The sequence below is a fragment of the Setaria italica genome, chromosome II (assembly GCF_000263155.2).
Source record: "Setaria italica strain Yugu1 chromosome II, Setaria_italica_v2.0, whole genome shotgun sequence".
Classification (NCBI taxonomy): Eukaryota; Viridiplantae; Streptophyta; class Magnoliopsida; order Poales; family Poaceae; genus Setaria; species Setaria italica.
The window spans coordinates 1,861,006-1,886,114 of record NC_028451.1 but is presented as its reverse complement, the minus strand read 5'-3'; the positions used below and the strand labels follow the sequence as shown (position 1 = coordinate 1,886,114).

Sequence of the window (25,109 nt, the reverse complement as noted above, 5' to 3'; positions counted from 1 at the left end):
TTCACAAACAAAGTGAAAGTCTATCTCAATATGTTTTGCCCTTGCATGAAAGACAGGGTTGGCTGACAAATATGTGGCGCCTAAGTTATCACACCAAAGAAATGGTGGTTGCTGCAGACGCACACCCAATTCTGCTAAAAGTGACTCCAACCATATTACTTCTGCCATAGCGTTTGCCATTGATTTGTACTCAGATTCTGTACTGGATCTCGACAAAGTCGCCTATTTCCTTGCACTCCAGGAAATAAGATTGTCTCCAAAGAATATAGCAAAGCCATTGGTGGATCTTCTATCATCAGTATTCCCAGCCTAATCAGCATCAGAGAAAGCACTGACAAGAGATGAGCTACTCTTCTGAATTTTTAATCCAACTTCATAGGTATATTTGACATATCTTAGGATCCTTTTAACTGCAGTCCAATGAACTGTAGTAGGTGAGTGTAAAAACTGAGAAACCTTATTCACTGAATAGGCCAAATCAGGTCTTGTGAGTGTAATATACTGAAGGGCACCCACAATGCTCCTGTAGTGAGTACTGTCTTCAGGTCCAAGCGCTACTCCTTCATGGCAAGACAACTTCTCGGTTGTAGAGAGAGGAGTCAAACATGGTTTGCATTTTTCCATACCAACCTGAGCCAGAACATTCTTTGCATATTTACCTTGTGACAGATGTATACCATCTCTTTCCTTTTTAACTTCAATTCCCACGAAGTAGTGTAAATCCCCAAGATCCTTTAGTGCAAAGTCTTTCTTGAGGTCCTAGAGTAGCGCCACAACAGCTTCCTGTGAGGAACTGGTAACAATAATGTCATCAACGTAGATTAACATAAAGATTATTATTTGCCCTTTCCTGTAAATAAAGAGAGAGGTATTTGACTTGGAAGTTCTGAACCCAAGATCTAGCAATTTTGAGCTGAGACGTGAATACCAGACCCTTGGCGCCTGCTTTAGCCCATAGATGGCTTTATCAAGCTTACATACGTTGTGTGGGACATTAGCACTCTCAAAGCCTGGCAGCTGTCGCATATAAACCTCTTCTTCCAGAACACCATGTAGAAACACGTTCTGAACATCTAGTTGCCTTAGGCACCAACCTCTGGATATTGCAATAGATAGCACAAGTCGAATAGTAGCAATTTTAACAACTGGACTGAAGGTGTCTTCATAATCAATACCATACCGTTGCTTGAACCCCTTTGCTACCAACCGGGCTTTGTATCTGTCAATTGTGCCATCTGCCTTCCTTTTAATCTTGTATATCCACTTGCAGTCTATCACATTTGTTCCCTCTTGCCGTGGTACAAGGTGCCATGTTTGATTCCGGAGTAATGCATCATACTCATCCTTCATAGCTTTTCTCCATTGGGAATTACCCAGTGCTTCTTGAACACTATCCGGTTCTCCTGTGGAAGAAAATAGACCATACCTGATCATCCCATCATACAACCTTTTTGGCTTAACAATACCCCTTGTGCATAGGCCTGTAGCCGAGAAAAACGCATTTGGTGGATCGAAAAGCTAGCTTCCTGGTGTTGTATGGCCGCAGGTTTGGCCAAACCGCACAGCCAAAGGTCCGAAGGGAGTTGTAGTCGGGTGTTTCATTTAGGAGTCGCTGAACATGAGTCTGGTAATTGAGACCCTTATTAGGGAGAAGGTTAATAAGGTATGTAGCGGTTAGGAAAGCCTCATCCCAGAATTTTAAAGGCATGGAAGCGTGAGCGAGAAGAGCTAACCCAACCTCAACAATGTGACGATGTTTGCATTCAGCCGATCCGTTCTGCTGATGAGCATGCGGGCAAGAGACGCGATGAGAGATGCCGATTTTAGTGAAGAAGGAGCTAAGCTTCTCGTATTCTCCACCCCAATCTGTTTGCATAGAGATGATCTTCCTATCAAATTTCCTTTCAACCAGATTCTGAAAATTGTGAAAAGCCTGAAACACATCTGAATTTTTCTTCAGGAGATATATCCACGTGTATTTGCTAAAGTCATCGTTGAAGTTTACATAGTATGAATTCCGTCCAACAGAAGCGGGCGCCGGACCCCACACATCAGAAAAGATTAAAGCAAGGGGCGCTTTTGATATGGTGTTGGAAACACTATAAGGAAGCTGATGACTTTTAACCTTTTGACAGGAATCACACATGGACTCAGTACTTTTATTACTAATGAAAGGGAGATCATTATCTCTAAGCACACGATCTACTATAGGGAAGGACGAATGTCCTAGATGATTATGCCATGAAGAGCAAGATGGCTTATTGATTCCATACGCTTGCTTCTTCGGATCTGCTTCTTCTTGTTTTGACATGAGCGGATACAAGCCACCTTTGCATTTACCTTGATGGAGTACCTGTTTTGTTTCTTGATCATTGATGAGAAAATAGTTGGGATGAAATTCAAGGAAGGTGTTATTGTCGGAAGTTAATCGATGAACAGAGACAAGATTTTTGTGAGCACTTGGTACATGAAGGATATCATCAAGATGCAAATTTCTAGCAGGGGTATATAAGGTAGTGCGCCCAATGTTTTTAATTTTCATACTTGCGCCATTTGCAGTTTGCACTTGTTCTTGCCCATTGTAGCGATCTCGAACAGTCATCTTGTCTAGCTCACTGGTGATGTGATCAGTTGCTCTGCTGTCCACATACCAATTTGTGTTGATGTCGTATCCTGTGGTGGCTGCTCCTGCTGTCTTGTTGTTCTGTTGATCTTCATCTTCATCATAGTGGTACCAGCATCACAGAGCTTCATGTCCACCTTTTTTTTTTGCAGATTTGGCAGATTGGTTTTGCGGTTGGCCCGCCTTGCCCTTGTTGCCTGAACGAGGAGTTTGAGTTGCTATTGTTGCTACAAGGTGGATTGCTACGACCATGACCGCGTCCCCCATGACTATTTCCCGTGCGACCACGAGAATTATTGCGCCCACGCCCATGTTGGCAGAGGATTGAAAGTGCGCCCCTCCTCCTTGACTTTCCTGATACATCTCAAAGCGCATATCATATGCCATAAGCTGGGAGTACAGATTACTCAGCAATGTGGAGTCAACACGACCAAGTATAGAGGATACAATTGGATTGTAATCAAAATCAAGGCCGTTTATAATAAATTGTACCATCTCCTCATCATCGACGGCTTTACCCATAGAAGCAAGTTCATCCCCGATGCTTGTCATCTTGTTGAAGTAGGCTGCCGTGGACATGTTGCCTTTCTTGAGATTGGCAAGCTGCATACGCAGATTTGAAATCCACACCTTGGAGTTTGCAGCAAACAACCTCCCAAGTTCACTCCAGACTTTTGCAGAGGATTCAAGGGAGATTACATGGACCAAGATATCCTTTGTCATGGAATTGAGTAGATGGTCCAACAACTGCTGGTCTTTTGCCAGCCACGCATCATTCTCCGGATTGGCGACGACAATTTTCTTGCCGTCTTGCTCCACTTCAAGTTTCTTCAGGGGCGCCAGAGTAGAACCGTCAAGGATGCCCACGAGTTGGGCGCCACGGACAGGAGGAAGGATCTGCGCCCTCCATAGTAGGAAGTTGTCGCGGGTAATCTTCTCCGAGACGGGATGACCTAGGGACGCCGAGCTTGATGTTGATGACGACGCCATTGGGTGATCGAGGTAGAGCACTAGATGTATTTGGAAGAAGTTGCTATGATTACCATGTAAGATTGGTAGAATGTGGTTACCTACCCGGCATTGCCACGGTGCATGTTTATATAGGGGGAATAAAATAGCCCAAGGAGATTATAATTGCAGGTAGTTGGAGATTAAGTCCTGTCCTAACCCTATAGGATACATCATTAGAGTTTTAGCTAATCCAAGCATCCGGACTATATTTTCAACACCTGAACTCTATCTCCTAAGCTAACCGAGTCCAACAAGATAGGTACTCGATTTACAAAATATCTTAACAACTTCTAACACTCAATTCGGTATTTTTGGTAGTAGCCGGCTCATGGAGTCTTCTAGAAGACCAGGTGTACGTGTGGTTTCAAGAACTCATCATAGCAGAGATGGAGTTGACTAGCGAAGGGGCCCGGCTTACTGATCTTGAGCTGGCGAAAGAGAATTGCTTGCATGCCCTCGATTTCTGTCCAGTATGGATGGTCATGGGCTCGTCAATGATCGACTGATATACTTCCATACACCGCGAATGCCATGGGCAATTTGCTATCTTTTGGTAATTGGGAAAACTAAAATGAACGAGAAGCATAACGCAAGAGCCCTCTTGATTCGAAATTGATCCTTGTTGAAAGGGGGAAGGGGGTGGAGGAAATAGAAAGAAAGATTAAGAAAGTAAGAAATTCCAATGTAGGGAGTAAGAATGAGAACCTTCGATTCTGTTGTGGTGGTGCTCCGTCGATTTTCTGGTAGAGCTTGATATTAGTGTTAGGGTTTAGAGTTCGGGATTCAGGGTTTGGGTGTGGGTAATTTGGTGGCTGCAGGACTAATTAAAAGGGAAGGTTAAGGTGGTTGTCGACCTGGCAATGGTCGTCAGCAGGGGCGGTGAAGGTGGCACCATCATAATGGTGGAGGAGACTGGATGGGAAGGGTCAGCATTAAGGGAGACTAACCAGAGTGGTTAGGGGAGGCATGGGGACGTGTTGTAGCGGTGGTGTCTGTGGGTGGCACAATGAAGCGGCGAGTCGCCGCCAACCGCAGGAGGTGGATGGAGGCAGTGGCAGCAAGGTGGCAGGAGGCAGCTACACTGAATGCTAAGGGGCAACACATAATGCGGGTGGGGGAGGTGGTCGACGAAGGGATGCACGAGGAAGAAGATATGAGAGGAAGATGATTCTTGTGAGAAAGGGCTTGCTGAATAAAGGTAAAGCGAGAGGGGTCTCAATGTAATTACCTCTTTCAGTAATTTGATTGTGCTGGGCTTTGAACTTATGCAGGTTTTGGTTGAAGATTCGTGTGAGAATGAACTCGATGTTGAGTAACTCTCCTCCATCCCTCCTTCCCTATTCTCTCTCCAATCTCTATAAAAGGAGGGTGGCTTGAGCCCCCATGTGTTTCCACACTGGATTTAACCCATGTACACTGGATTTAATCTCTGATTGATGGAGATGAAAGGGGAGGAAGCGTTGTTAAAGAAAAGGCTGGGAAACACTACGAGAGGAAGGTGGTGGCATGTACTAAGCTATTGTCTACTACAAGATAAAGATAAAATAGAACGATGGTGTGCCTATAATGTGGCGCACATGAGACGTAGTGAGAGAGAACCCCATATTTATGGTTATCAAATTATCATAAATTAGATAGTTCAATAAATGGCATGTTACACTTGTCATCCTATGCATACTAGCCTCCTCAAAGTGTGAGTGGCTGCATGTATCACCGATTCGGTATTGTGATGCCTATAACTCGATTGTAATTTTGCTACAGCTAGTTGATAAGATCCCGATCTAACAAAAGAAATCGTAAAAGAAAATGAATTTTCTTTTGTGAGCACCGTATAGAAGGGGGAAAAAAAACTCCGTGCAGCCACCGTAGAGGTTAATGACACCTTCAAAACACAGATAGCACAACACAACGCAGCAGGCACCACACTTGACGGGACACGTGTCCTTCTACAAATCCAGAAACTCATTCGATTTCTCCGGTCTGGCGTCACGACGTCATCATCCCCGTCGCGCTGCCACCGGCGGGCTGCGGCGGCACAACCTGTAGTGCGCGCCCGCCGCCGATGCCTACCGCACTCGGCGCCATCTGGGCGCGTGCCAGCGCGAGCAGCAGGACGGCCTGCCTCTGTGCCTCGCGTAGCCGGCGCCGCAGCGCGCCGGCCTCCGCGCCGAGCCTCGCGTTGTCGAGCCGCACGGCGAGCGCGCGCGCCGCCGCGGCGTCCCGCCTCGCCGCCAGCGCGCGCCTCTGCGCCCGGAGCTCCTCCGCGGCGCGCTCGAGGTCCTCCGCCTGCTGCCGCCTCCGCGCGCGCGACCGCCGTGCCGACTCCCGGTTCGATATCTTCCGCTTCAGCCTCCGCAGCCGCTCCTCCTCGTCGTCGTCGTCGACGCCACTGCTGCCAGCCTTCGTGGACGCGTCCACCGGTGGCGACGTGGTGCCACTGCCAGTGCCCGCAGCAGCGCCGCACTCCGTCGTATCAAAATCGAAGCCGCCGCTAGCACCAGACGCCGCCGCCGTATCGAAATCGAAGTCAAAATCGAAGCCGAAGCCGTAGGCGACGTCCATGCCAGGCGGCGCGCCGGCGAAGTCGAGGTCGAGCAGCATGGCCTCGTCCAGGGACATCGTTGTGCGAGGACGCGTAGACGATGCTGTTGCCAGGAACTACAAGAGAGCTGGTGTGCAGGGAGGACGAAGAAGCCGAGCTTCCCCGAATTTATAGGCGAGGCGACAGCGACACTGACGCTGCTCTCGACCTCTGATTCTCCTCGATCACCGAACGCAATGGCGACGTCGACCGGCGAGGCCGACCAGACCGAGTGGAGTGAGCGTCTTCGCTTTCGTCCAGCGCTCGACACTTGGCTGAGCTCGATGCACTGCTCAAAAAGCAGCAGCCCGCGCCGCGTGCCTGTTGCCCGATGGAGCCATGGCACCGGGCAGGGGTGCTTGGCCGGTCGCCACGTGGACGGAATCGACCTGCTAAGTTTGGTGAAGAGTACCCTGCTGATGGCTGATGCTGGTCTGAAGAAGGAGACAGGAAGCAAGGCGAAAAGGCGCGCGATCTCGAAAAGGATCTTTAATTTAATTATATATCTTGCTCGTCAACTAAAACTACTGCTCCTTGCATTGCTTGATTGTGAAAAGAAAAGCTCGGAATTATTTGAGCGTATTGGGTGGGGAGGGATACCTTTCCTGGATCGAGCTGTGGATATTCAATTGGTTCTTTGGGGATTTGGCCTTCCTCTTTTCGATCTCGAGAGGCTGAAAAGGTAGTAGCAAGCCATGGATCATATCAGTTCGGTACATGCATGGAGAAGGCACCCAGAAGCTAGAGCAAGCTTCGATCAGCAGCACAACCAATAAACCTAGCGCCGAAAGATACATGATCCAGGTGCACTGTCGGAAAAAAAAAAGCTCTGGTAATAGTATATTTTAGGACTTGCATCACAGAGTGTGCCCACCATGATGCAGTCTCGAGTCCCCATCATTTTATATGCAGATCATGCGTGCATATACAAATTTTAAAAATCAAATTGGCAGGAGCTCTGACCATCAGTAAGGTAGAAGTCTTCTGGAATTCTGGAGATCGTTCAAATCTCTGATGCCTTTGCACTTGATTGCCTTTCCATTTGCATGCAAGGGCCAGCCGAAGTTTACTACAGTTTCTTGGACGGTGACAATCCAATCAAAGTCGTCCTACGGAATCTCAGCTCCACATGGAGTGCCCGATCGCCTCCGATCATCACCATGGCTGTTTCTCCCGTTATTAGAACTTGCAGGATCCATCGCTCACTATCGAGACGGATCGGAGCAAGAAGAAGAAGCAGCAGGACACTAGATAGCTCGCACCAGCACCATGCATGGAAGATTGGAAGGTTCTCCGACTCTGATCCGAAGGCTCTGTAAAATGTTAGCTTCGCCCTTTTCTGCAGCTGCATTTTTCCATTCCTACTTCCATGCCATCTTTTCGCCTTTTCTGCATGCACCCCAGCTGGGTGGCGAGCAGAGAGAAAGGCGACGTCGACACACGACTGCCGACCGGTCGTTGAGTACGCTAGCTGCCCCTGCACAAAGGCCAGTCAGGAGCCGGGAGGGCCCGGCCATGTACTCTACGTCTCTACGTGTGGCGCTGCGCTCTCCTTGCAGGTCGTCGGCGACGGCGATCCATTGGCTCGCTGGATCAGCCATGGCTCCAGCTCCATCTTTCCCCTTTTCTCCTCCCAGCTCCCGCTTCGACACGCGTCTCCGGTGTGGTCCTTTTTGTTTTGAGTGAATTCCCTCAATGCCATTAAAATTTTTCACTTTCCTTCGCTGGCACTAGTCTAAATTTCGAACCTGTCAGCGAGTGTAACTTAATGGAGAAGTTGAAATTTAGACTAGTGGCAGTGGAGGGAAGTGAAAAGTTTTAATAACATCGAGAGAATCCATGAAAATTCTAATAGCATCAGGGAATTTACTCTTTTGTTTTTGTGTGGCACCCTGGCGACGACGACGCTTCAGGGAGGCTTCCGGATCAGGTGTTTCAGCACCCTCGCTTTTCTTTTTTGCTGCGACACAAATTAAAGCATGTACCAGGCTCCCAGCAGGCAGCAACCGATCACCGGCCGGCCGGTCGCCGTCGGCCAGGTCGGCAGCGAGGCCACGTGGGGCACAGAGGAGCTGGACCGTGGGCCACGTTGCTCCTCCCCGCCCAAAAATCCGGCCCAGTTGGTAGGATGACCACTCGATTGATTGAATTCACCGGACCGGGCTGTTTAGATGGGCCTCCATACCTGTGCAGATCCAGAATGGGAAGCGCGCGAGGCCCACCCAGTTCGTTGCAGCCGTTTTGGCGGCGCGCCCTCCCCCGCTCCCGCCCTCTTCCCCTCCCACCCAGGAAAAAAAAAAATTCGGAACCTCCCGCCTCGCCCTCAGCACTAGACCCCACATTTCGGTCCGTTCCCCGTTTCGTCGGAACCGCCACTCCCCGGACTGCGCCTCGCTCTCTCGCTCCCTCTCCCTCGAGCGTGGGAGGGCGGCGACGAGGCGACGCCGCGACGGCCTATGCGAGGTACGCTCCGCCGCGCTCTCTCCCCGGCTCTACCTCCTACCATTTCTGATTCCTCTCGCCACCCCCCCCCCCTCGGAATCCCTCGAACCGGGGGCCCCGTTTCTCTAACCCTAACCCCGCTAATCTGGATGGAGAGTGTCGCATTGCCCCCCCCCCCCGTTTGGTCGGAGCGGCTAATCCCTTGTGGATTTGCTGCGTATTGGCGGGCGAAACAGGAATTCGTCCTGGGTGAACCCAAGGTTGGGGGTGGGGAGTAGCACAGCTGCACAGGTCACGCTTAGGGGAGTTACTGTGCAGGAAAACGCTTCCCTTTTCTATTAAATCTCTTGTTCTTATTACGTGTTTCTGCTGTGCGTCCCTCAGTTTTAATAAACTATTCCGTTTCGTGGGAAAAGCATTTAGGTGTCTTGCAGTTTTGCTTCAAACATGGTGATGGTGGGCATATCTTTAAGTTTGTGTGCTTATAGGTGAAGAAGATCTAATTCAGCGAGAAATGGAATTGCTCTAATGATTACTCGCATTTAATTCATTTCCAGCAACCAAACTGAACCTACGCCTTACTTGCTCTAGCAGATCTCTTCCTACCGTGAGCGGTGGTCGAATTCAAGTTTTCCCGAAACAGTTGGCTGCTGAGGATGGGGACGCTTTCCTTGTCCAACGCTGACTCCATCCCTACAAAGAATTGGGGAGCTTCCCCTGCTACGGGGCCAATTAAGCAAGGGGAGGAGAGAGCTGATGGTTTTGTGGATGCAAGCTTGTCTCTGCCTGTTGAGTCTGAGGCCAGTGACACACTCCATGTCGTTAAGGAGGGGGAAGAGCAGCTATTGGAACCTGTGAAGGAGGAGAAGGCTGATGATGACTTCTTCGATGCAAGTTCATCTATACCAATTGACCTGGAGGCCAAGAATGGTGATGCATCCCTTATCACGGAAGTGATGAAAAAGGAAGAAGAGCAGCTTGAGGAGGCCAGGCTCAAGGCAGAGGAAGAGGAGGAAGCCAGGAAGAGGGAAGAAGCTGCAAGACTTGCTTTCGATCCTGAGACACGGTATAACAAGTTAGATGAGCTGCTAACGAAGACACAACTCTTTTCCCAGTTTCTTCTTGAGAAGATGGATCAAATTGCTGACGTATGAAAATCTCACTTATGCGTTGACTGTTTATATGTTTTTCATTCTTGTAGTGTTTTGCTTCTTTTGCTGATGATGGTGGTGTTATCCGATTGTTAAACAGGAAGGTGTTGAAACTCAAGCTGAAGAGCCAGAGGTAGAAGAGAAGAAGAAAGGACGTGGCCGGAAGAGGAAAGCAAAGCCACAGTATAATGATGTGAGTGCAGGCTTCGTAAATTATCCCGTCTTTTGTAGTTTTCAGTATGTGTTGTTCCGCCTGTCTTTGGATCATGGAGACTTTGACATGCATGCAGGTTTAGTGTGCTGGATTCATACATTATTCCGTTGTCTTTGACATATCTACTCTACTAAAATACTATATTCAGTCTGCTTATATCGATTCCACTAACAGAAGCATCTACTGCTTCTGGACTCATGCTTAGGATAGTGCTGTGCTGTTCATCATTTTAGTTGTAGCGTCGTCCTGTTGTAGCTAACAATCTCATAAAGTATAATTGAAAAGGTTGTTCAAAGATGGGTGCAGCATGGACGCAGTTGCATTCCTCAGTAAGGGTCATGATATGAGGATAACGTTCTATGGTTTGTTTCAGTTTGGAGTTGGTGGTGTCTACTGAATGAATGGCTATATGATTATGAAACTTATTCAAATATTTTCTGAGGATAATATCCAAGTTAATATATAAGGAAAAAATTGACAAATAGTTGTTATTAATGGATACCTTATGTTATTTTTTTGTTAGTTCTGACAACCAAAAATAAATCATTATCCAGAAGAAGGCTAAGACAGCAGTGGCAGCCATGCTTACAAGATCTCGCGAAGATCGCCTTGCAGAAAATTGTACTCTTTCCGAAGAAGAAAGGTGGGAAAAGGAGCAGGCCAATCTTGTGCCGTTACTGACTGGTGGGAAGTTGAAGTCATACCAGATAAAGGGTGTGAAGTGGCTTATATCATTGTGGCAGAATGGGCTAAATGGGATACTGGCTGATCAAATGGGACTTGGGAAAACTATCCAGACAATTGGATTTCTTGCTCATCTGAAAGGGAAAGGCATGCATGGTCCATACTTGATAATTGCTCCTCTGTCCACTCTCTCGAACTGGGTGAATGAAATCTCGAGGTAACTATCCAAGATATTTGTTCACCATCCATATCATTGACGTTCTAATGTCACAACACCTGATTTCAGGTTTACTCCATCTCTGGCTAGCATCATTTATCATGGAGATAAGGTGGCCCGGGCAGAGATAAGAAGAAAATTTATGCCAAAAACTGTTGGCCCTGATTTTCCGATAGTTGTGACTTCATATGAGATGGCCATGTCAGATGCTAAATTTCTTGCTCACCATACGTGGAAGTATGTTGTTGTGGATGAGGTGATGGAAAAAGCATATTCCCTGCCCATGTGTTGATTTCTTCCCTTTTTCTGTATTTACATGCCAGTTTCATGCTTCTTTCTCCAGGGGCATCGGTTGAAAAATTCTAAATGTAAATTATTGAGGGAGATGAAGCGCATAACAATGGATAATAAGCTCCTTTTGACTGGGACACCCCTGCAGAATAATCTTGCAGAGCTATGGTCACTATTGAACTTCATTTTGCCTGATATATTCTCATCACATCAGGAATTTGAGTCGTGGTATAATTCACCTAGCCTTTCCTATTTGTACCTTTCAATTTCAGCACAGAAATGCAAATACAATACACTAGAGGCAATAGTTGTATTCATCAGTGACCAATTGCCACCTTGATGCATAAATGTCTTGTATAGGTCCTAATCATAATTATTCCAATGTAGCAGTGGGCCAGCTTTTATCTAGGTTTACTCTGCCAATGGTTTATATCCTGTTCATATCCTGTCTTGATAATTTGGCATGCACCGTTAAATCAGCACAGAAGGAATCTGTTAAAATTACTAAAGCTGTTTCCATTACCATGTATTGCATCCATAAATTCTGTAATTGCACAATGATACAAGTGCTACTCTTCAAACAAACACTCTTGTGGCTGTGTATGATGCTGCTTCACTGTGGATTGCAACCAGATCCTTCCCTTTCCTAGTTAAACTGTGAAATTTTCAGGCTATACGCATGACCTGATGCTCAAACTGAAATGCAAGTATGTGGAGTAGAAATAAGTACTTGCTGATTTATATTGTAGATGGATATCAGGATGTCATCCATTAAATATATGTTGAAAATTAGCAGGAATTTATATTGTATTGTTTGCTCATTTATATTCTGTTTAGTTTCTGAAATGTTATATGGCTTTGGGCACTATGACATATGGGTATTTTTTGTTAAATATTCCATGTATTATATTTGATTTGTCTTGCCTGTGTCATGCTAATGACTATCTTTTTTCAAGGTTTGATTTTTCTGGGAAAGGAAATGAAGAACACCAAGAAGAAACTGAAGAGAAGAGAAGGGTTCATGTTGTTTCAAAGCTTCATGCCATTTTGCGTCCATTCCTTCTAAGGCGTATGAAGGAGGATGTAGAACAGATGCTTCCACGAAAGAAAGAGATAATCATTTATGCCAACATGACTGAACATCAGAAGCAAATCCAGGATCATTTGGTTGAAAAAACATTTGATGACTACTTGCATGAGGAATCAGATATCGGTATGCTGGCATAATAGTGGGCATATATCCCTGTAGACTTGCAGTAGTAAATCAGTATGTTCTTAAGTAACCAAAGTTGACCCTTTTTTTGTTAAACTGTAGTATTGAAGAGACCCGGCATCAGGTCAAAGTTGCATAATCTATTAATTCAACTGAGGAAGAATTGCAACCATCCTGATCTTTTGGAATCTCCGTTTGATTCAACAAGTTTGCCCCTATTGGCCAGTGCCTGGTTGTTATCTATTGCTTTTATGTGCTTGTTTTCCTGACTTCATTGTTCTTCTTTTTTTTGTGACCTTGCAGCTTTGTATCCACCTGTTGAGAAGATTCTGGAACAATGTGGCAAATTCCAGCTTTTTGTCAGGTTACTAAATTTCCTGCTCTCACAAAAGCACAAGGTATGTGCTTTTCTCTAGTCCTTGTGTCATATCTGCTGTTTTTATCTTTCGTCTCAGCTGTAGTTCTGTTTGTAGGTTCTAATATTTTCACAATGGACAAAAGTGTTGGACATTATTGAGTATTACCTAGATTCAAAAGGCCTTGATGTTTGCCGAATTGATGGTAGCGTTAAATTGGAAGAAAGGAGGAGGCAGGTAAATGATATTCTGTGAATCTGTGACAGTATGTTACTGTTTTACTTTACAACATCTCCATGTTACTGTTTGCGTTTTTATTGAAGTTGTATTGGTGGGTTGTGATGTCCCGCCAGAAAATTGTTTATTAAGTTCCTACACCAATCCCCCCACCCCCCCTGCAACTGTCAAGTCTATTTATGCCATGATTTGTACAGTGGTGTGTATGCTGTTTGAAACGCATTACTATTTATTATGGTACAATGTTTTCTAAAAACTAAAAGATGTTTTGCAACACCTTTGTACATCTTCAGTGAGGGAAACATTCAGTACTTGATAGCTGTCTTTTATTGCTGTTTCCTCACAAGTTTGTTTGCTTCTATTTTCTATGGCAGATAGCAGAATTCAATGACTTGAATAGCAGTATGGATATTTTTCTCCTGAGCACAAGGGCTGGTGGACTTGGCATCAACCTTACTTCTGCTGATACCTGTATCCTCTATGACAGCGACTGGGTAATTCTCTTTTATAATCCATGGGACATAATATCCTTCTGCAATGTCTGTCATTGGAAGAGATGTGTCTTGTCCTTGTTATTTACTGGATGTACATTCAATCACTCATGATAGTTCTAATGCGCTGAACTTTTGCTTTACCCTCCAGAATCCTCAGATGGATTTGCAGGCTATGGATCGGTGCCACCGGATTGGCCAAACACGCCCAGTGCACGTATATAGGCTGGCTACTTCACATTCTGTCGAGGTGCGGTTGGATGATCAGTCATCTTCAAAGTTCAGACTTATTGCTTGGCTAAGTATTCCCCAGTGGTTTGCTCATCTTCTCATGTTTGCAGGGACGGATCATTAAAAGAGCTTTTGGGAAGTTGAAGCTAGAGCATGTGGTGATCGGCAAGGGACAGTTTGAACAAGACAGATCGAAGCCTAATGCCTTAGATGTAATATCCCCATGCATCCCCAGTATAACAGACAGCACGCAATCAATCGTTTCTTAAGAACAGGAACAACAAAAATTCAAACAATGACAAAGGTGCCTGTTTCACTTGAAATTGTTGCTGACACGCTTTCTTCATGGGTATGCAGGAGGCCGAGTTGCTGGCTTTGCTGAGGGACGAGCAGGCTGATGAAGACAAGTTAATACAGACTGACATCACCGACGAGGACCTCTTGAAGCTGATGGACCGGAGTGACCTCTGCGGCCCACCTGGTGCTGCTGACGCGGCGCCTCTGATCCCTCTGAAGGGCCCTGGCTGGGAGGTTGTCGTGCCAACAAAGAGCGGCGGCGGCATGCTCTCCTCGCTCACCAGCTGAGCAGTTACCTACGCCTGCACTGTGATTTTGTTGTTGGCCTCACGCCTCTGTTATCTGTCCGACGATGGGGTGTTGTAGCCTGTAGGCCACGCTGATCAGACCATGTTTTGGGTGTAGTATGGCTGTTGGAACTGGGTGTTGCGCCTGCAGCAGTACGTAGATTAGGCCATGTAAATAGTCGGAGTAAGCTGCCTTCTGACTTTACTGTGTGCTGTTCTGTTGCTGCATTTCGTTTGTGGCCAAGTTCAGCAACAGCTGCAGCTGTTCGAGACTACTGTTCGCCCTGTGCAAAGCTGGCTGCTTTGCGTGGGTAGGTTGGTAGTATTGCCATGGGTTCTGTTTCAACTCAGTCTGTAATGTCGTAGAGATTCCCACTGGTGTTTGCTGGCACAGTACAATTAGCCTTTGTGCATCGGCAAAAGCTATTAATCCAATCCACGTTTTACAGGACGTCCCCTGCAGGTGAATCTCTTCGTCGCGAATTCGCGATTGAATAGACTAATGTCGGTTCATACATACTAATGTCGGTTCATACATGTGGCAGGGCTCTTATTATGTGGAATTATACACCGTGCAACATCTGTTTGCCATAGAGAAGTCAAGTATCACCACATGCATATTAGAAACTATTCATATGTATGTATATGTATTGGAAAAAAAAAGGAAAAACACTCACTGCAGCTTCTCGAGAAGTCTTACGGGTTGCTTGAGTGGCATCCATGAGAAGACTTAACTTTCCAAAACCATCGACAATCAATATTCCCGAAATGATCATGATTATGTCCATGCTCGATTTGGCACAAAAGTAGACAGACCCTTATTTTCTAGCTTAAATAAAAGGTACTTTAAAAATATGAGATTTCTTTCATAAAATGTGAATTACACAAAATAAAATTCTAAATTGAAAAAAGTCCAATTCACTACCCATATATGGTCTAAGTCTAAATAACCCCTAAAATAACTAAAGGTTTACTTAACCCCTGGGTTTGTTAAACTGAGTTAGACTTCACCTTTATCTCGTATCTAAAACTAGCCTTGCTGAGTTGGCCGGTAGAATTGACACCTTGGAATCCTGCATGCCAGACATGTTTAAGATTCAAAATAGCTCCTCCCGAGGCTCCCCATTCGCTCTCATCTCCTTCTCCATTTCCAGCGAGATTTAGGGTCCAAGGTTAGAGGGCTGGGGATCAGGGTTGGAGGGTTGGGCTCCGGTGAGCTCCTCCATTGCCGAGCTTAGAAGCAAGACAGGGGGAGGCAGGCAAGCCCGATGGAGGTGAGGTCGGGGGCGGGGGCGGGGGCGGTGAGGCCGGCGGCGATGGCGCTGCCGGTCCGGATGGTGGGCGGGGGTGACGACGACAATGGCGGTCGGCGGTGGGGTCGGAGGGCGGCTGCTGCAGGCGGGCTATTGTCTTGCCAGAGCTTGTAATACCCAGAGTTATTAAAAGGCTAAGAATGGTCATTAAGATGCTAATGGTGAAATTTGGATTAAAAAGGGGTATTATGAGCCAAGTTCAAATTTGATCAAAAATTCAAATTCAAGATTTAAATTTGGAAAAATTTGAAACAAATGTGGAATCAAGATTTGAGGATGTTTAGAATTCAAAGGAATCAAGTTGGAGGTCAAATTTAAGTCATAGGCATCTCAAATGCATAGTCAAAGTGGTTGACTTGAGTTACTATTTACTGTCTGAAAATACTCGTCTGAAAATAGTGACAATCAACCAACTTTGAAATTAATTTCTGAAGGATTTTTCATCTAATCTAGGAGATGTTTTGGAACACAAGTAGATTATGATATTCATTGAATCTATTGGATATGTTATTGGCCAGATAAAACAAATAATTCATATTTTGAATGAGGTTCAAATTTTGAAAGTTGTGCAATTTTCAACTTAGCTGATAAACTGAAGTCCGAAACAGTGCTAAGTACTAAACTTTGAGCTTGAATTCTGAGAGATTTCATATTAAAGACTTGGATATTTTTGGAGCCTAAGTACTATTGGACATTCAGAGAACAATTTGAACTTGTTTTGGATAGGTAAAAGAAGGATTTCAAATTTAATTGGGAGCTCAAATTTGGAAAGTGCACACAGTTTTAGACTAGACTTAATGGCAAATGCCAGTCTGAAAACAGTAAGGAGTGGCCTACTTTGGATCCAGTTTTTGAGAATTTTTACATGTATACCTTGGACATAAACATGAAAAATGAAATATATAACATGAGTTCAACAAGTTTCAGCAGTTTTTGGGCAATAAATAGTTGGTTTGAATATTATAATTGGAGCTCAAATATTGAAAACGGAACTGTTTCAACATTGAAGGTTAACTGACGAGCAGATTTAGAAAGAGATTGAGTTTTGCCCAAAGTTCAGATAATTTTATCTCCTAATATGTTGCTTCTTGAGGCAAAAGTCCTATCTATGACTTGTAGTAGATTAAACCGTCTCCAACTTTGGTTAAAGTATTATGGTATTTGGGTGATCGTTTTGGATGGAATTTGACGATGAACAGGCCGGGTTCAAAGCAAAACGTCGCCTGTTACCGCCTTTAGTCAGCTGCCCGCCTGCTTGCTTGCCGGCACCGCCGCCTCTTTGCTCGCTTGGCCGCCACGCAGCTGCTGCCTCGCCACCGGAGCTCCCTACGTGTCGCGCTCGAGCTAATCAGTCACAACCGCCTCCTCCGGTGTTTAAGTAGCGAGCCACCGCCGCCGTCCTTTTCTTTTCCCCATCCGCAAAACCAAAACCGACCCGTGTTTCAGTCGCCGGCGAAATCCATCCCCGTCCGGTCTCTGCCCGTCGTTTCCCTCCGTCAGCACCGCCGCCTGGAAGTCCTCGACCCATTCCTCCCGTCATCGTCCAATCCATTTCACTTTAGCGCCCTCTCCGCCATCATCTTCCTTAGTGCCGGCCGCCCTCTGTCTGTTTTGTAAGCCGCCGCCGCCGCCGGTCAATTCCTTGAGCGCCGCCGCCTCCCGTCCTTTTCCCCTCCCGGAAACTTCTCCGCCAGAACCTAAACTCCACCCCACGGCCCTCTGTTCCCCAGCTTAGCACCGGCGAGCTTGTCCTCGCCGTGTTTTCCGTCCGCCGGCCGCCATAGCTACCCTCTCCAGTGAGCACCTGTCCGCCGTCCTTTTCCGACCAGTTTCTCAGTCCAGGAGGCCTGTGTAGGTGCCGTAGAAGCTTGCGGGCGAGTCAATGGCCGGAGTTTTGCCGCGGTCGTCCTTCGCGCCGGCCAACCCGCGGCCGTATCCGCCGCTGCCGCCGCACACCCCTACACAGCCCACCACCCTACACGATAACACCACCAGTCGATGAGCGCTGACCTAGGGAGTCTCCCAGCAAGGTCTCGTCGCCGGCGAGGTCACTGGCGGCGAGCTTTTCGCTGTACCCGCCGATGTACCCTCGGGTTGGGCCGGGTGCGCTGTGCCTCGGTTTAGGCCCGCGCGTCAGTGAGAGAGGTTACGGCGCAGATGAGTAGGTTTAGTTTTCCAGGGGGTTTTCGGGAAAAACGGATTTAGGTGTTTTAGAAATTAGTTTTAAATCCAGTTTTCATATTTAATTCATTATAATTTATATAAATGTCCAAAAATAGTGAAACAAATTTTGTTAGGTTTTTTATTTTTATTTATGCATTAAAAATTCTTAAACCCTAGGACAAGATAATAAAAATTAGGTATTTATTTAAAGATATTTAAATAAATACTTAACCTTTATAAAATGTATATTCGCAAATTATTATTAATGAATTAGGTTTTGAGATTAGAAATTATTTATAATGCTTTTTCTAAATAAAAGAAAACACTTAAGTTATGTTAGTTAAGAAAATAATTTGTGGATTAATTTTTTATGAGTAGTTTAAGTGTTGGGTTGCAACTTTATCATGAAGATAAGTTGTATGGGTAGTGTTTCATAAATTTTTGCATATTCTAACGGTGGCCTGCGTCGTATTGTAGAACCTAAAACAGAACCTAAAACTCTTGAAGTGGATTTTGTGGAATTATCTGAAGATCGTCAGGCGTTCAAGAAGGGTGTTGAAGTTGCTTGAAGGGTTTTCTGAAGAAACTAATATTTTTTGACCCAGGCAAGCCTCAGAATATCTACACCTATCTAATTTCAGAAATTATTATTGATGTGTCCAAATTATTGGTTATTTCCCTATTTATGCATTAGGTCTAGAGTTGATTGAAACCTTACTTTTGTGCACAATCCAACCTTGTTTGTTAAGGACATCTTTGCCACCTATTCAAAATAATTAGTAAATGTCCCCTGCTTAGCAAAGCATAGTCATGCTACCCCAATTCTTTCTGAGTACCTCTGGCGCTTAGCAACCTAAGGTAATTTGTTTGTACATGTTTATATTAAGGAAATGGCCTGTTTTGAAAATAGTGGACGGAAGCTTGGATGGAATTAAGAAACTGTAGTTCCATCTACTCGGTTAATGAATTAAGGTCTGTTTGTTGTCTTAACCAGTGATCAAGTGATATTACCTGGTTGCTTACTATTTATGGGACTAGCAAAGTCCAGTAGGTTAGTTGTCTCTCTGATTAGAAATATTCTTACCCGTGCTTGGCATGCGGGAGAAAGGCATGGACGTAGCCTGAAACTCACATGGAGATCAGGCCAGACGTGGGGTCCCATGTGGGGGTGCGTCTCTAGATTCGGGTAATTATGTTTCCGATCTTCGGGTACGGCTAATTGAAAGGTCGTTATGTGCAACTCATGCAGTTGTGCGTGGCTGGTGATTAGGTATCTCCTACAAGATGTAAATCGGTCTAGATCGCCGTAATTCTCGGTTATGAATGCAGTTGATCATCGCGTAAGTATCGTAGAGTAATCAAGTTTAATATGATATTTTTCTTGAATTAATATTGTCGTATGATGTTAGTTCCACTTGATTGATCAAAATATTTTATTCACCTAGCTTGGTTAAACTAATTGTGGTTAAAATAATAAAACTAACGTTCCATAGGTAGTAAGTTTTTCGCAAAATGATGAGTCGGCTAGTACACTAAAAGGCTATCATACTCCTTGGAATTTTATTTTAGTTTATCTATACTGGTTAGACGGGTCAATCTTGCTGAGTACCTTCGTACTCAGGGGATCCTAGGTTGTTGTTTTTTAATCTTACAGCAGTAGTCTGGCGAAGATGAAGGCCCGAAGAATTAGGGTATTTTACGAGTCTCACAATACTCTATAATAAACTTAGTTGCTTATTACTTTACTTCCTAGACTTGTTTAAATTTAAAACCCTTATAATTGTTTAACTTGCACTCTAAGTTTGTTTCAATCTATGGTTTGTAATAATTCGTACATTCATTATATATGTAAAAATGTAATATTTGTTGATGCTTTCCCTTCGCGGGAGCGATCCTGATGTATGGCTAAGATTCAAGTTGTGGATGATTCGAGACGTCCTAGGGACACTCGACGGACTATCGGATTTAAACTGTTTAAGTACGTTTTGAATAATTGCTGTTCCGATAGTGATTAGGTGCAATTTAAATCGGACGGTTCCGTCATAAAACTCCGCCAATAAAAAACATCCCAGTCCACAAGGATACCATCGAGATCACAAGTTAAGTAAATATAGCATTTTTCTTTTCCTAATAATCATTGCATGGGATGTTATTCATATGCCTACGGTATCGTGTCATATTACATGGGCTAAGAAATCAAACAATATTATTTGTATCGGAATGGAAACAGTACTTGTTCATGTGTCTTGTGCAAAAATCATGAAGAAAATATCAAATGAAACATCCAAAAATTTGAAGTCACCGACAAGTAGGCTCCAAGTAGTGAACCCGGGTACCACCGCACCGCTAGACAAGCCATGTCAGTGAGGCCGTGACGGCTGGCAACTACTGTAGGTACAGCGGGGGAGGACCGCAGAGCACATCTGTCCGCACACGCCGCGCCGCGGCGTGCGTGACGCGCCACGCGACGAGCACGGCCGCATGCGAGAAGCGAAACGGCCTGGTGGCCACGCCGCGCCAGGGGTCAAGGGATGGCGCCGCGATTTCCATGCGTCGTCGGTCGTCTCCGCTCCCGGCTACAAATACCGGTCCCCCCTCTCCGTCCGTTCCGCCCGCCATTTCTGCCCCCGGAACCGACGCGCACGGCTCTCTCGGCTCCCATCCGCTCCAAGAACAGCAAGCGGCCGGCAAGCAAGCGCGCACGATCTTCTTCTTCGACGTCTCGGTTTCGAACTTTCGATTCGTAGTACGACGGCCATGGCGAGGTCGGCGACGGTGATGGTGCTCGCGGCGGCGCTCGCCGTCCTCCTCCTGGCGTCGTCGTCAGCCCCCGTGGCCAGCGCCGGCCGGGCCGACCCGGCGGCGGCGGTCGTCTCCCATGGCCATCAGGTACGCACGCATCGCGCGGCGTGTTCTAGCTAGCTTTGGCTGTTGATCTGTCGTCTTATGTGGCTTCTCCGGTCGATGGCGTCTGGTTTTCCGGCCGGCGGCGGTGTTGCAGGCGCAGGGATCGACGGCGGCTGGGGAACGCGGGTGCGAGGGGGCGAACGACGAGGACGAGTGCATGATGAGGCGCACGCTGGCGGCGCACACCGACTACATCTACACCCAGGAGCATCACAACTAGCTAGTTTAATCCTAGTTGGTGATCGTAGTAACTTGTAGTATGCATATGCATGTGTTCATGTTCTCTCTGTTGTGTGTGAACCCAGTGCATGGCGCGTTACATGTATGCGTTTGATAAAACAGTTTGAACAATAGGCTTCCATGCCATTGCGATCGATCCATCCTCCAGGTTTTGATTAGTTCTGCGACTGTTTGTATGCCCGGAATCAGAGAATCTTGAATTTTCAGAGCCAGGAAACTTCAGAAAACATGAATTTCACATGAACAAGTTCAATTATCCCTGGTTCAGTCAGAGGGGCCTAAACGAGGCCGTACTTTCAGGATTTGTCACAGTTACAAAATCGTACAGAATCTCTGCTAATCTCCATTTAGGTGGCCAGGGTTTGTACGATCGAAGCACTTTTCGAAAGATCGTGACAACGAATATCTGAATCGTGTGAACTTCTTTCCAGTCTTCAAATCAGAAAAAGAACAAGTTAATCACAGCAAGTAAACAAATCTCTGAATAGAGCCATGGCATCATGAGCAGTGTATATTCCGAATGCCTGAGCAGGCATGTCCAGCGCGATGACTTGCTGACAGATGCAACAGGTCAAACAACGGCCACAAGATTTTGTCCGAATCTTGTTAGACACCATGACAAAGCGAGCATTGACCTTGCTCATATTTACGTATTCCGGAGAGGGTCAGATCAGCAGTTTAATATCCGCGAAGTTGACGACACCGTACCTGCTGAGTTTCTGATGGATGGATATGCAGCAGATAAGCATAGTCTCTCTCTAGAACACTTGATAGATGCCGTCCTCTTCATTACTTTATCCACAATCATCTCTTAATGCAATGCTTACTGGTTAAGTAGCTGACTCAAGCTAACAGCCGTTCGTGTCCTCACTTGGACTGGACGTGCCCTTCTTCAGCAGTCAGCGTATCGAGACGCCGATGTGTATCGTCTTGGTTCTTCTCAGCGGTGCAAGTATCATCTCCATGAAGATATGGTATACGGAGCCATCAGATTAACTGGGGTGATGGGGACGACAGAGTTGACCACCAATCCGTGCGTGCCATGGCAGCATGCGCTTTCTAGACCTGCACATCTCTTTCCAGAGCTATTCAGGAGTGCACGCAGATGGAAGACTGATCACGACCTGCGTGCGTCTTCCCTCCCTCCGAGGCTCTGACCAGCAAACTGACTCTCGTGGATGCGCAGTCTTTCTGCCACTGAAGAGCTTCCTCAGATCAGATGAGTATATACAAATGCAGAGGAGGCAGCCTGATTCATGCAAGGATAGAGAGAGACTGCATCAGGTCAAACAATCTTTAATCATGAAAGGTAGGCCATCAGAATACAATTCTCCATGAAGAAACAAAGGGTCTTTGGTTCTGGAACATCGTTACCTGTAGCTGGTGTCTTGACTCCGTACAGATCTGGGTGTTCTAGAGAGGGGTTGATATTGAAACGTGAGAGAAATAGGCAGAGAGTGACGTGCAAAGTCAGTGTTCACACCTGAGACTGAGGAGATCCAGAGGCACTCCAAATTTGACACAACAACGCTGATGTACGGTAGGTTCTTCTTCCAACCCTCGGGCTGAAACTTCTTAAGAGACCTGCAGCCACTAAGATTTTCTAAGGATCAGTTTCTCAACTACGGGATTTAATGCCGTTGGACAATACAATTTGGAAACGTCACAGGTTTGGCAACCTAATTGCTGCTGCTCCATCAGAACCCAGCAGCAAAGTTAGAAACACGATATGAACAGAGCAGCAGCAGAATCTCATACGGAACCCTCCGAAGTTCAACCAGCGACATCTTTTATAGAAATTATAAGAAAGTCAGAGGCCATAAATCAGCAGACTAGATTGTCAAACACAACTAACGAACTGCACTCTGGTATTGTATGGACAAAGAATTTCTGAACTCTGAACTATGGAGGCTATCTACCAAGTTGCCTAGAGAGAGAAAACACAACTTTGCACCAGGATATGATAAAACAAAATAAATCAATTCTTTGATACATGGTAGACAGAAGTTATTAAGTATTGAAGCCATGACTATCAGCAATTCAGTACATATTAGAGTTATATATATATATATATATATATATATATATATATATATATATATATATATATGCAAAATTGTGTCTTGTGGTGTATATTAATCTTGTGACATGCTAAAACATCAGTGTATAGGGAATAAAATAAAACAGATGACACAACGGATAAGGTGCGCCTACCTACACCTACACAAATCAACATCTCAACTTTCGCGTCATTATGTACTGTTTCCATACATCTACCATATAATGAGATAATCTAACAATTACTTCCGAATAGGATATTCACTCTTGACACAGACAGTACCATGGATAATTCATCACTAAATATTTTTGAGAGAATGTCTCTAATAGTCTGTGATCACAGATGGGTCTCTTGATCAATTCATCATAAAAGAACTTGCTCAGTATAGAACTAGGGTTTAGGGTTGGATTGGACACAGAACCCTCTTGAGCTCCTAACCAAGATCAGAGTAATTATAAACTGGACAATGATATGGACAAGTAAATTATCTCAAGGGTTTTTGCATAGCAGATCAGATAATGTGGTTCCATCAAATAAAACAATTCCATGAAACAAGGTAGAGAGAAGCCCTCAAATATTAACAGCCACATCTCCATACTTCACTACTACCAAAGCTAAACAGCTAAGTGAGTAAATGGAAAACTTTACCAATACATGACTTGAAAGCCAGCTTAGCAACAGGGGAAATAGTGACAGACACGAGTAAAGGTATAAAAACAGTAGAATTTTGTGAAAAGAGTTTTTCTAACCTAATTCGCAAATGAAGATGATACAAGCTCTGGTAGTGGTAGATTACTTTGCCTCTGCAATCCACATCAGCTTAGAAGCAAAAAAGTTAAATAGAGGAAATCAAAATTAGGTGTGGCACAAACAAATCAAACCAACATCTCCTGAATAGAGGAGGTTGTATCAAAGTAGAAGAGAAACTAAAGAAATTTGCTATGAAATACAAAGAGCTAACTGATAATTAGTGGAAGGAAATGAGCCCCTATTCATCATCATATAGAACAATCTGTGCCGAATCACAGTTGTTTCTGTAAAAAAAGAATTCACCAAAACTATTAGCATGATAGGAGAAAAGCATATCAACACATTATCCTTTTAATTGAATGTACGGCCAGAGTTATTACACAAGAAACCTTGGAATCATTTATCTAAAATTCCTTTCCCATTCCCCATCTCCACCACTTCTATATTTCGAATTTACAGCTTTTGTATATACTATTCTCAGTTAATCGTACACAATCACACAAGCAGTGTGACATATAAAATATAAACTGTACAATCATCAACCAGAACTAGGGAATCCAAGGCTCAAGCCGGCACCAAGAGCCATGTGCCATTCAAGATATGCAAGCACAATGCTATGCAGATCGTGGCAATTACCATGGACCTATCACTCATATGCCTCAAGGCACGCAATCCAGCCCCAACTCTGGCATCACCTCCAGCCCTTGTGCCGGCGTGCAGTTTCCACAGCACAAACTCAAGGAACGACCGCACTGCCTCAAATGTCGCCCTGCCCGTCAAATCCAGAACGAATTTGCGGTTGCTCGGCACCACCAGCGCGCTTGACAGAGTCTCCACCCACCCTTCCCCAACCGCAAACCCACCACTGCTGCCGGAGGTGGCACTGGCATTAGCATTTCCACCGGTACCGTTGGCACTGGACAGTACGCCATGGGATGTCTTCACCAGTGTCTCTACGGAGGCGCTGCAGAGTGCAACGAAAAGCTCTTGCAGCCGGGCGCCGTATGTGGGGTTGGTAGCGGCGGCGAAGAGCTGGTCGTAGGTGTTGATGTGGATGGTCTTGTCTATGAAGACGCCGACTGCGGTGGCCGTGAAAACCTCGACCCATCTGCGGATCGCCCTCTGGCCCTTCCGCGTGGTGAGGGCGTCAACCCAGCTCTCCGGCGAGGTGTCCGCCATCGAAGTCTGCGATGGGGACGAGTAGAAGGCGAGGACGAGGTGGCGCCCGAAGCTGCCGGCGACGGCGGACGCGATGCGCTCCTCGTCGGGGGAGAGCATCCTGTTCCAGAACGCGGTCTAACATCGAAACCTCTGTTCCATGTGTACGCACCGGGATCCGTATCCCGGCGTG

General features: G+C 45.6%; 3 protein-coding genes across 4 annotated transcripts; 2 read left to right on the top strand and 1 right to left on the bottom strand.

Annotated features, from left to right (window-relative positions):
- The first annotated feature begins 8,542 nt into the window (after positions 1-8,542).
- Positions 8,543-14,777, top strand: LOC101770074 (ATP-dependent DNA helicase DDM1). Of its 2 annotated transcripts, none has more exons than XM_004955346.3 (14): positions 8,543-8,678; positions 9,252-9,805; positions 9,909-10,001; positions 10,577-10,923; positions 10,993-11,179; positions 11,267-11,442; positions 12,171-12,427; positions 12,530-12,634; positions 12,731-12,825; positions 12,901-13,020; positions 13,395-13,514; positions 13,663-13,761; positions 13,853-13,954; positions 14,100-14,777. In XM_004955346.3, exons 2-14 carry the CDS (start codon positions 9,314-9,316, stop codon positions 14,325-14,327), a joined length of 2,421 nt encoding a protein of 806 aa, XP_004955403.1. In that variant the 5' UTR covers positions 8,543-8,678; positions 9,252-9,313; the 3' UTR covers positions 14,328-14,777. The 2 variants fall into 2 exon arrangements, with proteins under 2 accessions (XP_004955403.1, XP_022679523.1); XM_022823788.1 differs by having other exon boundaries at positions 8,553-8,678; positions 9,249-9,805.
- A 5,579-nt stretch (positions 14,778-20,356) lies between these two features.
- On the top strand, positions 20,357-21,134 carry LOC101769667 (phytosulfokines 4). The gene is made up of 2 exons (XM_004955345.2): positions 20,357-20,691; positions 20,804-21,134. Exons 1-2 carry the CDS (start codon positions 20,560-20,562, stop codon positions 20,927-20,929), a joined length of 258 nt encoding a protein of 85 aa, XP_004955402.1. The 5' UTR covers positions 20,357-20,559; the 3' UTR covers positions 20,930-21,134.
- A 2,946-nt stretch (positions 21,135-24,080) lies between these two features.
- On the bottom strand, positions 24,081-25,085 carry LOC101769263 (protein PHLOEM PROTEIN 2-LIKE A10). The gene has a single exon (XM_004955344.3). The coding sequence runs from the start codon at positions 25,034-25,036 to the stop codon at positions 24,323-24,325; it is 714 nt and encodes a 237-aa protein (XP_004955401.1). The 5' UTR covers positions 25,037-25,085; the 3' UTR covers positions 24,081-24,322.
- Between the last annotated feature and the right edge of the window lie 24 nt (positions 25,086-25,109).

What these genes read in the sequence shown, in the direction of transcription:
- LOC101769667 (XM_004955345.2), top strand. Translation starts at nt 20,560, where the DNA reads ATGGCGAGGTCGGCGACGGTGATGGTGCTCGCGGCGGCGCTCGCCGTC. An exon ending in TCGTCTCCCATGGCCATCAG is followed by an intron (nt 20,692 to 20,803) that starts GTACGCACGCAT and finishes GCGGTGTTGCAG; the next exon opens with GCGCAGGGATCGACGGCGGC.
- LOC101769263 (XM_004955344.3), bottom strand. Translation starts at nt 25,036, where the DNA reads ATGCTCTCCCCCGACGAGGAGCGCATCGCGTCCGCCGTCGCCGGCAGC.
- LOC101770074 (XM_004955346.3), top strand. Translation starts at nt 9,314, where the DNA reads ATGGGGACGCTTTCCTTGTCCAACGCTGACTCCATCCCTACAAAGAAT. An exon ending in GCATGAGGAATCAGATATCG is followed by an intron (nt 12,428 to 12,529) that starts GTATGCTGGCAT and finishes GTTAAACTGTAG; the next exon opens with TATTGAAGAGACCCGGCATC. An exon ending in CGAAGCCTAATGCCTTAGAT is followed by an intron (nt 13,955 to 14,099) that starts GTAATATCCCCA and finishes ATGGGTATGCAG; the next exon opens with GAGGCCGAGTTGCTGGCTTT.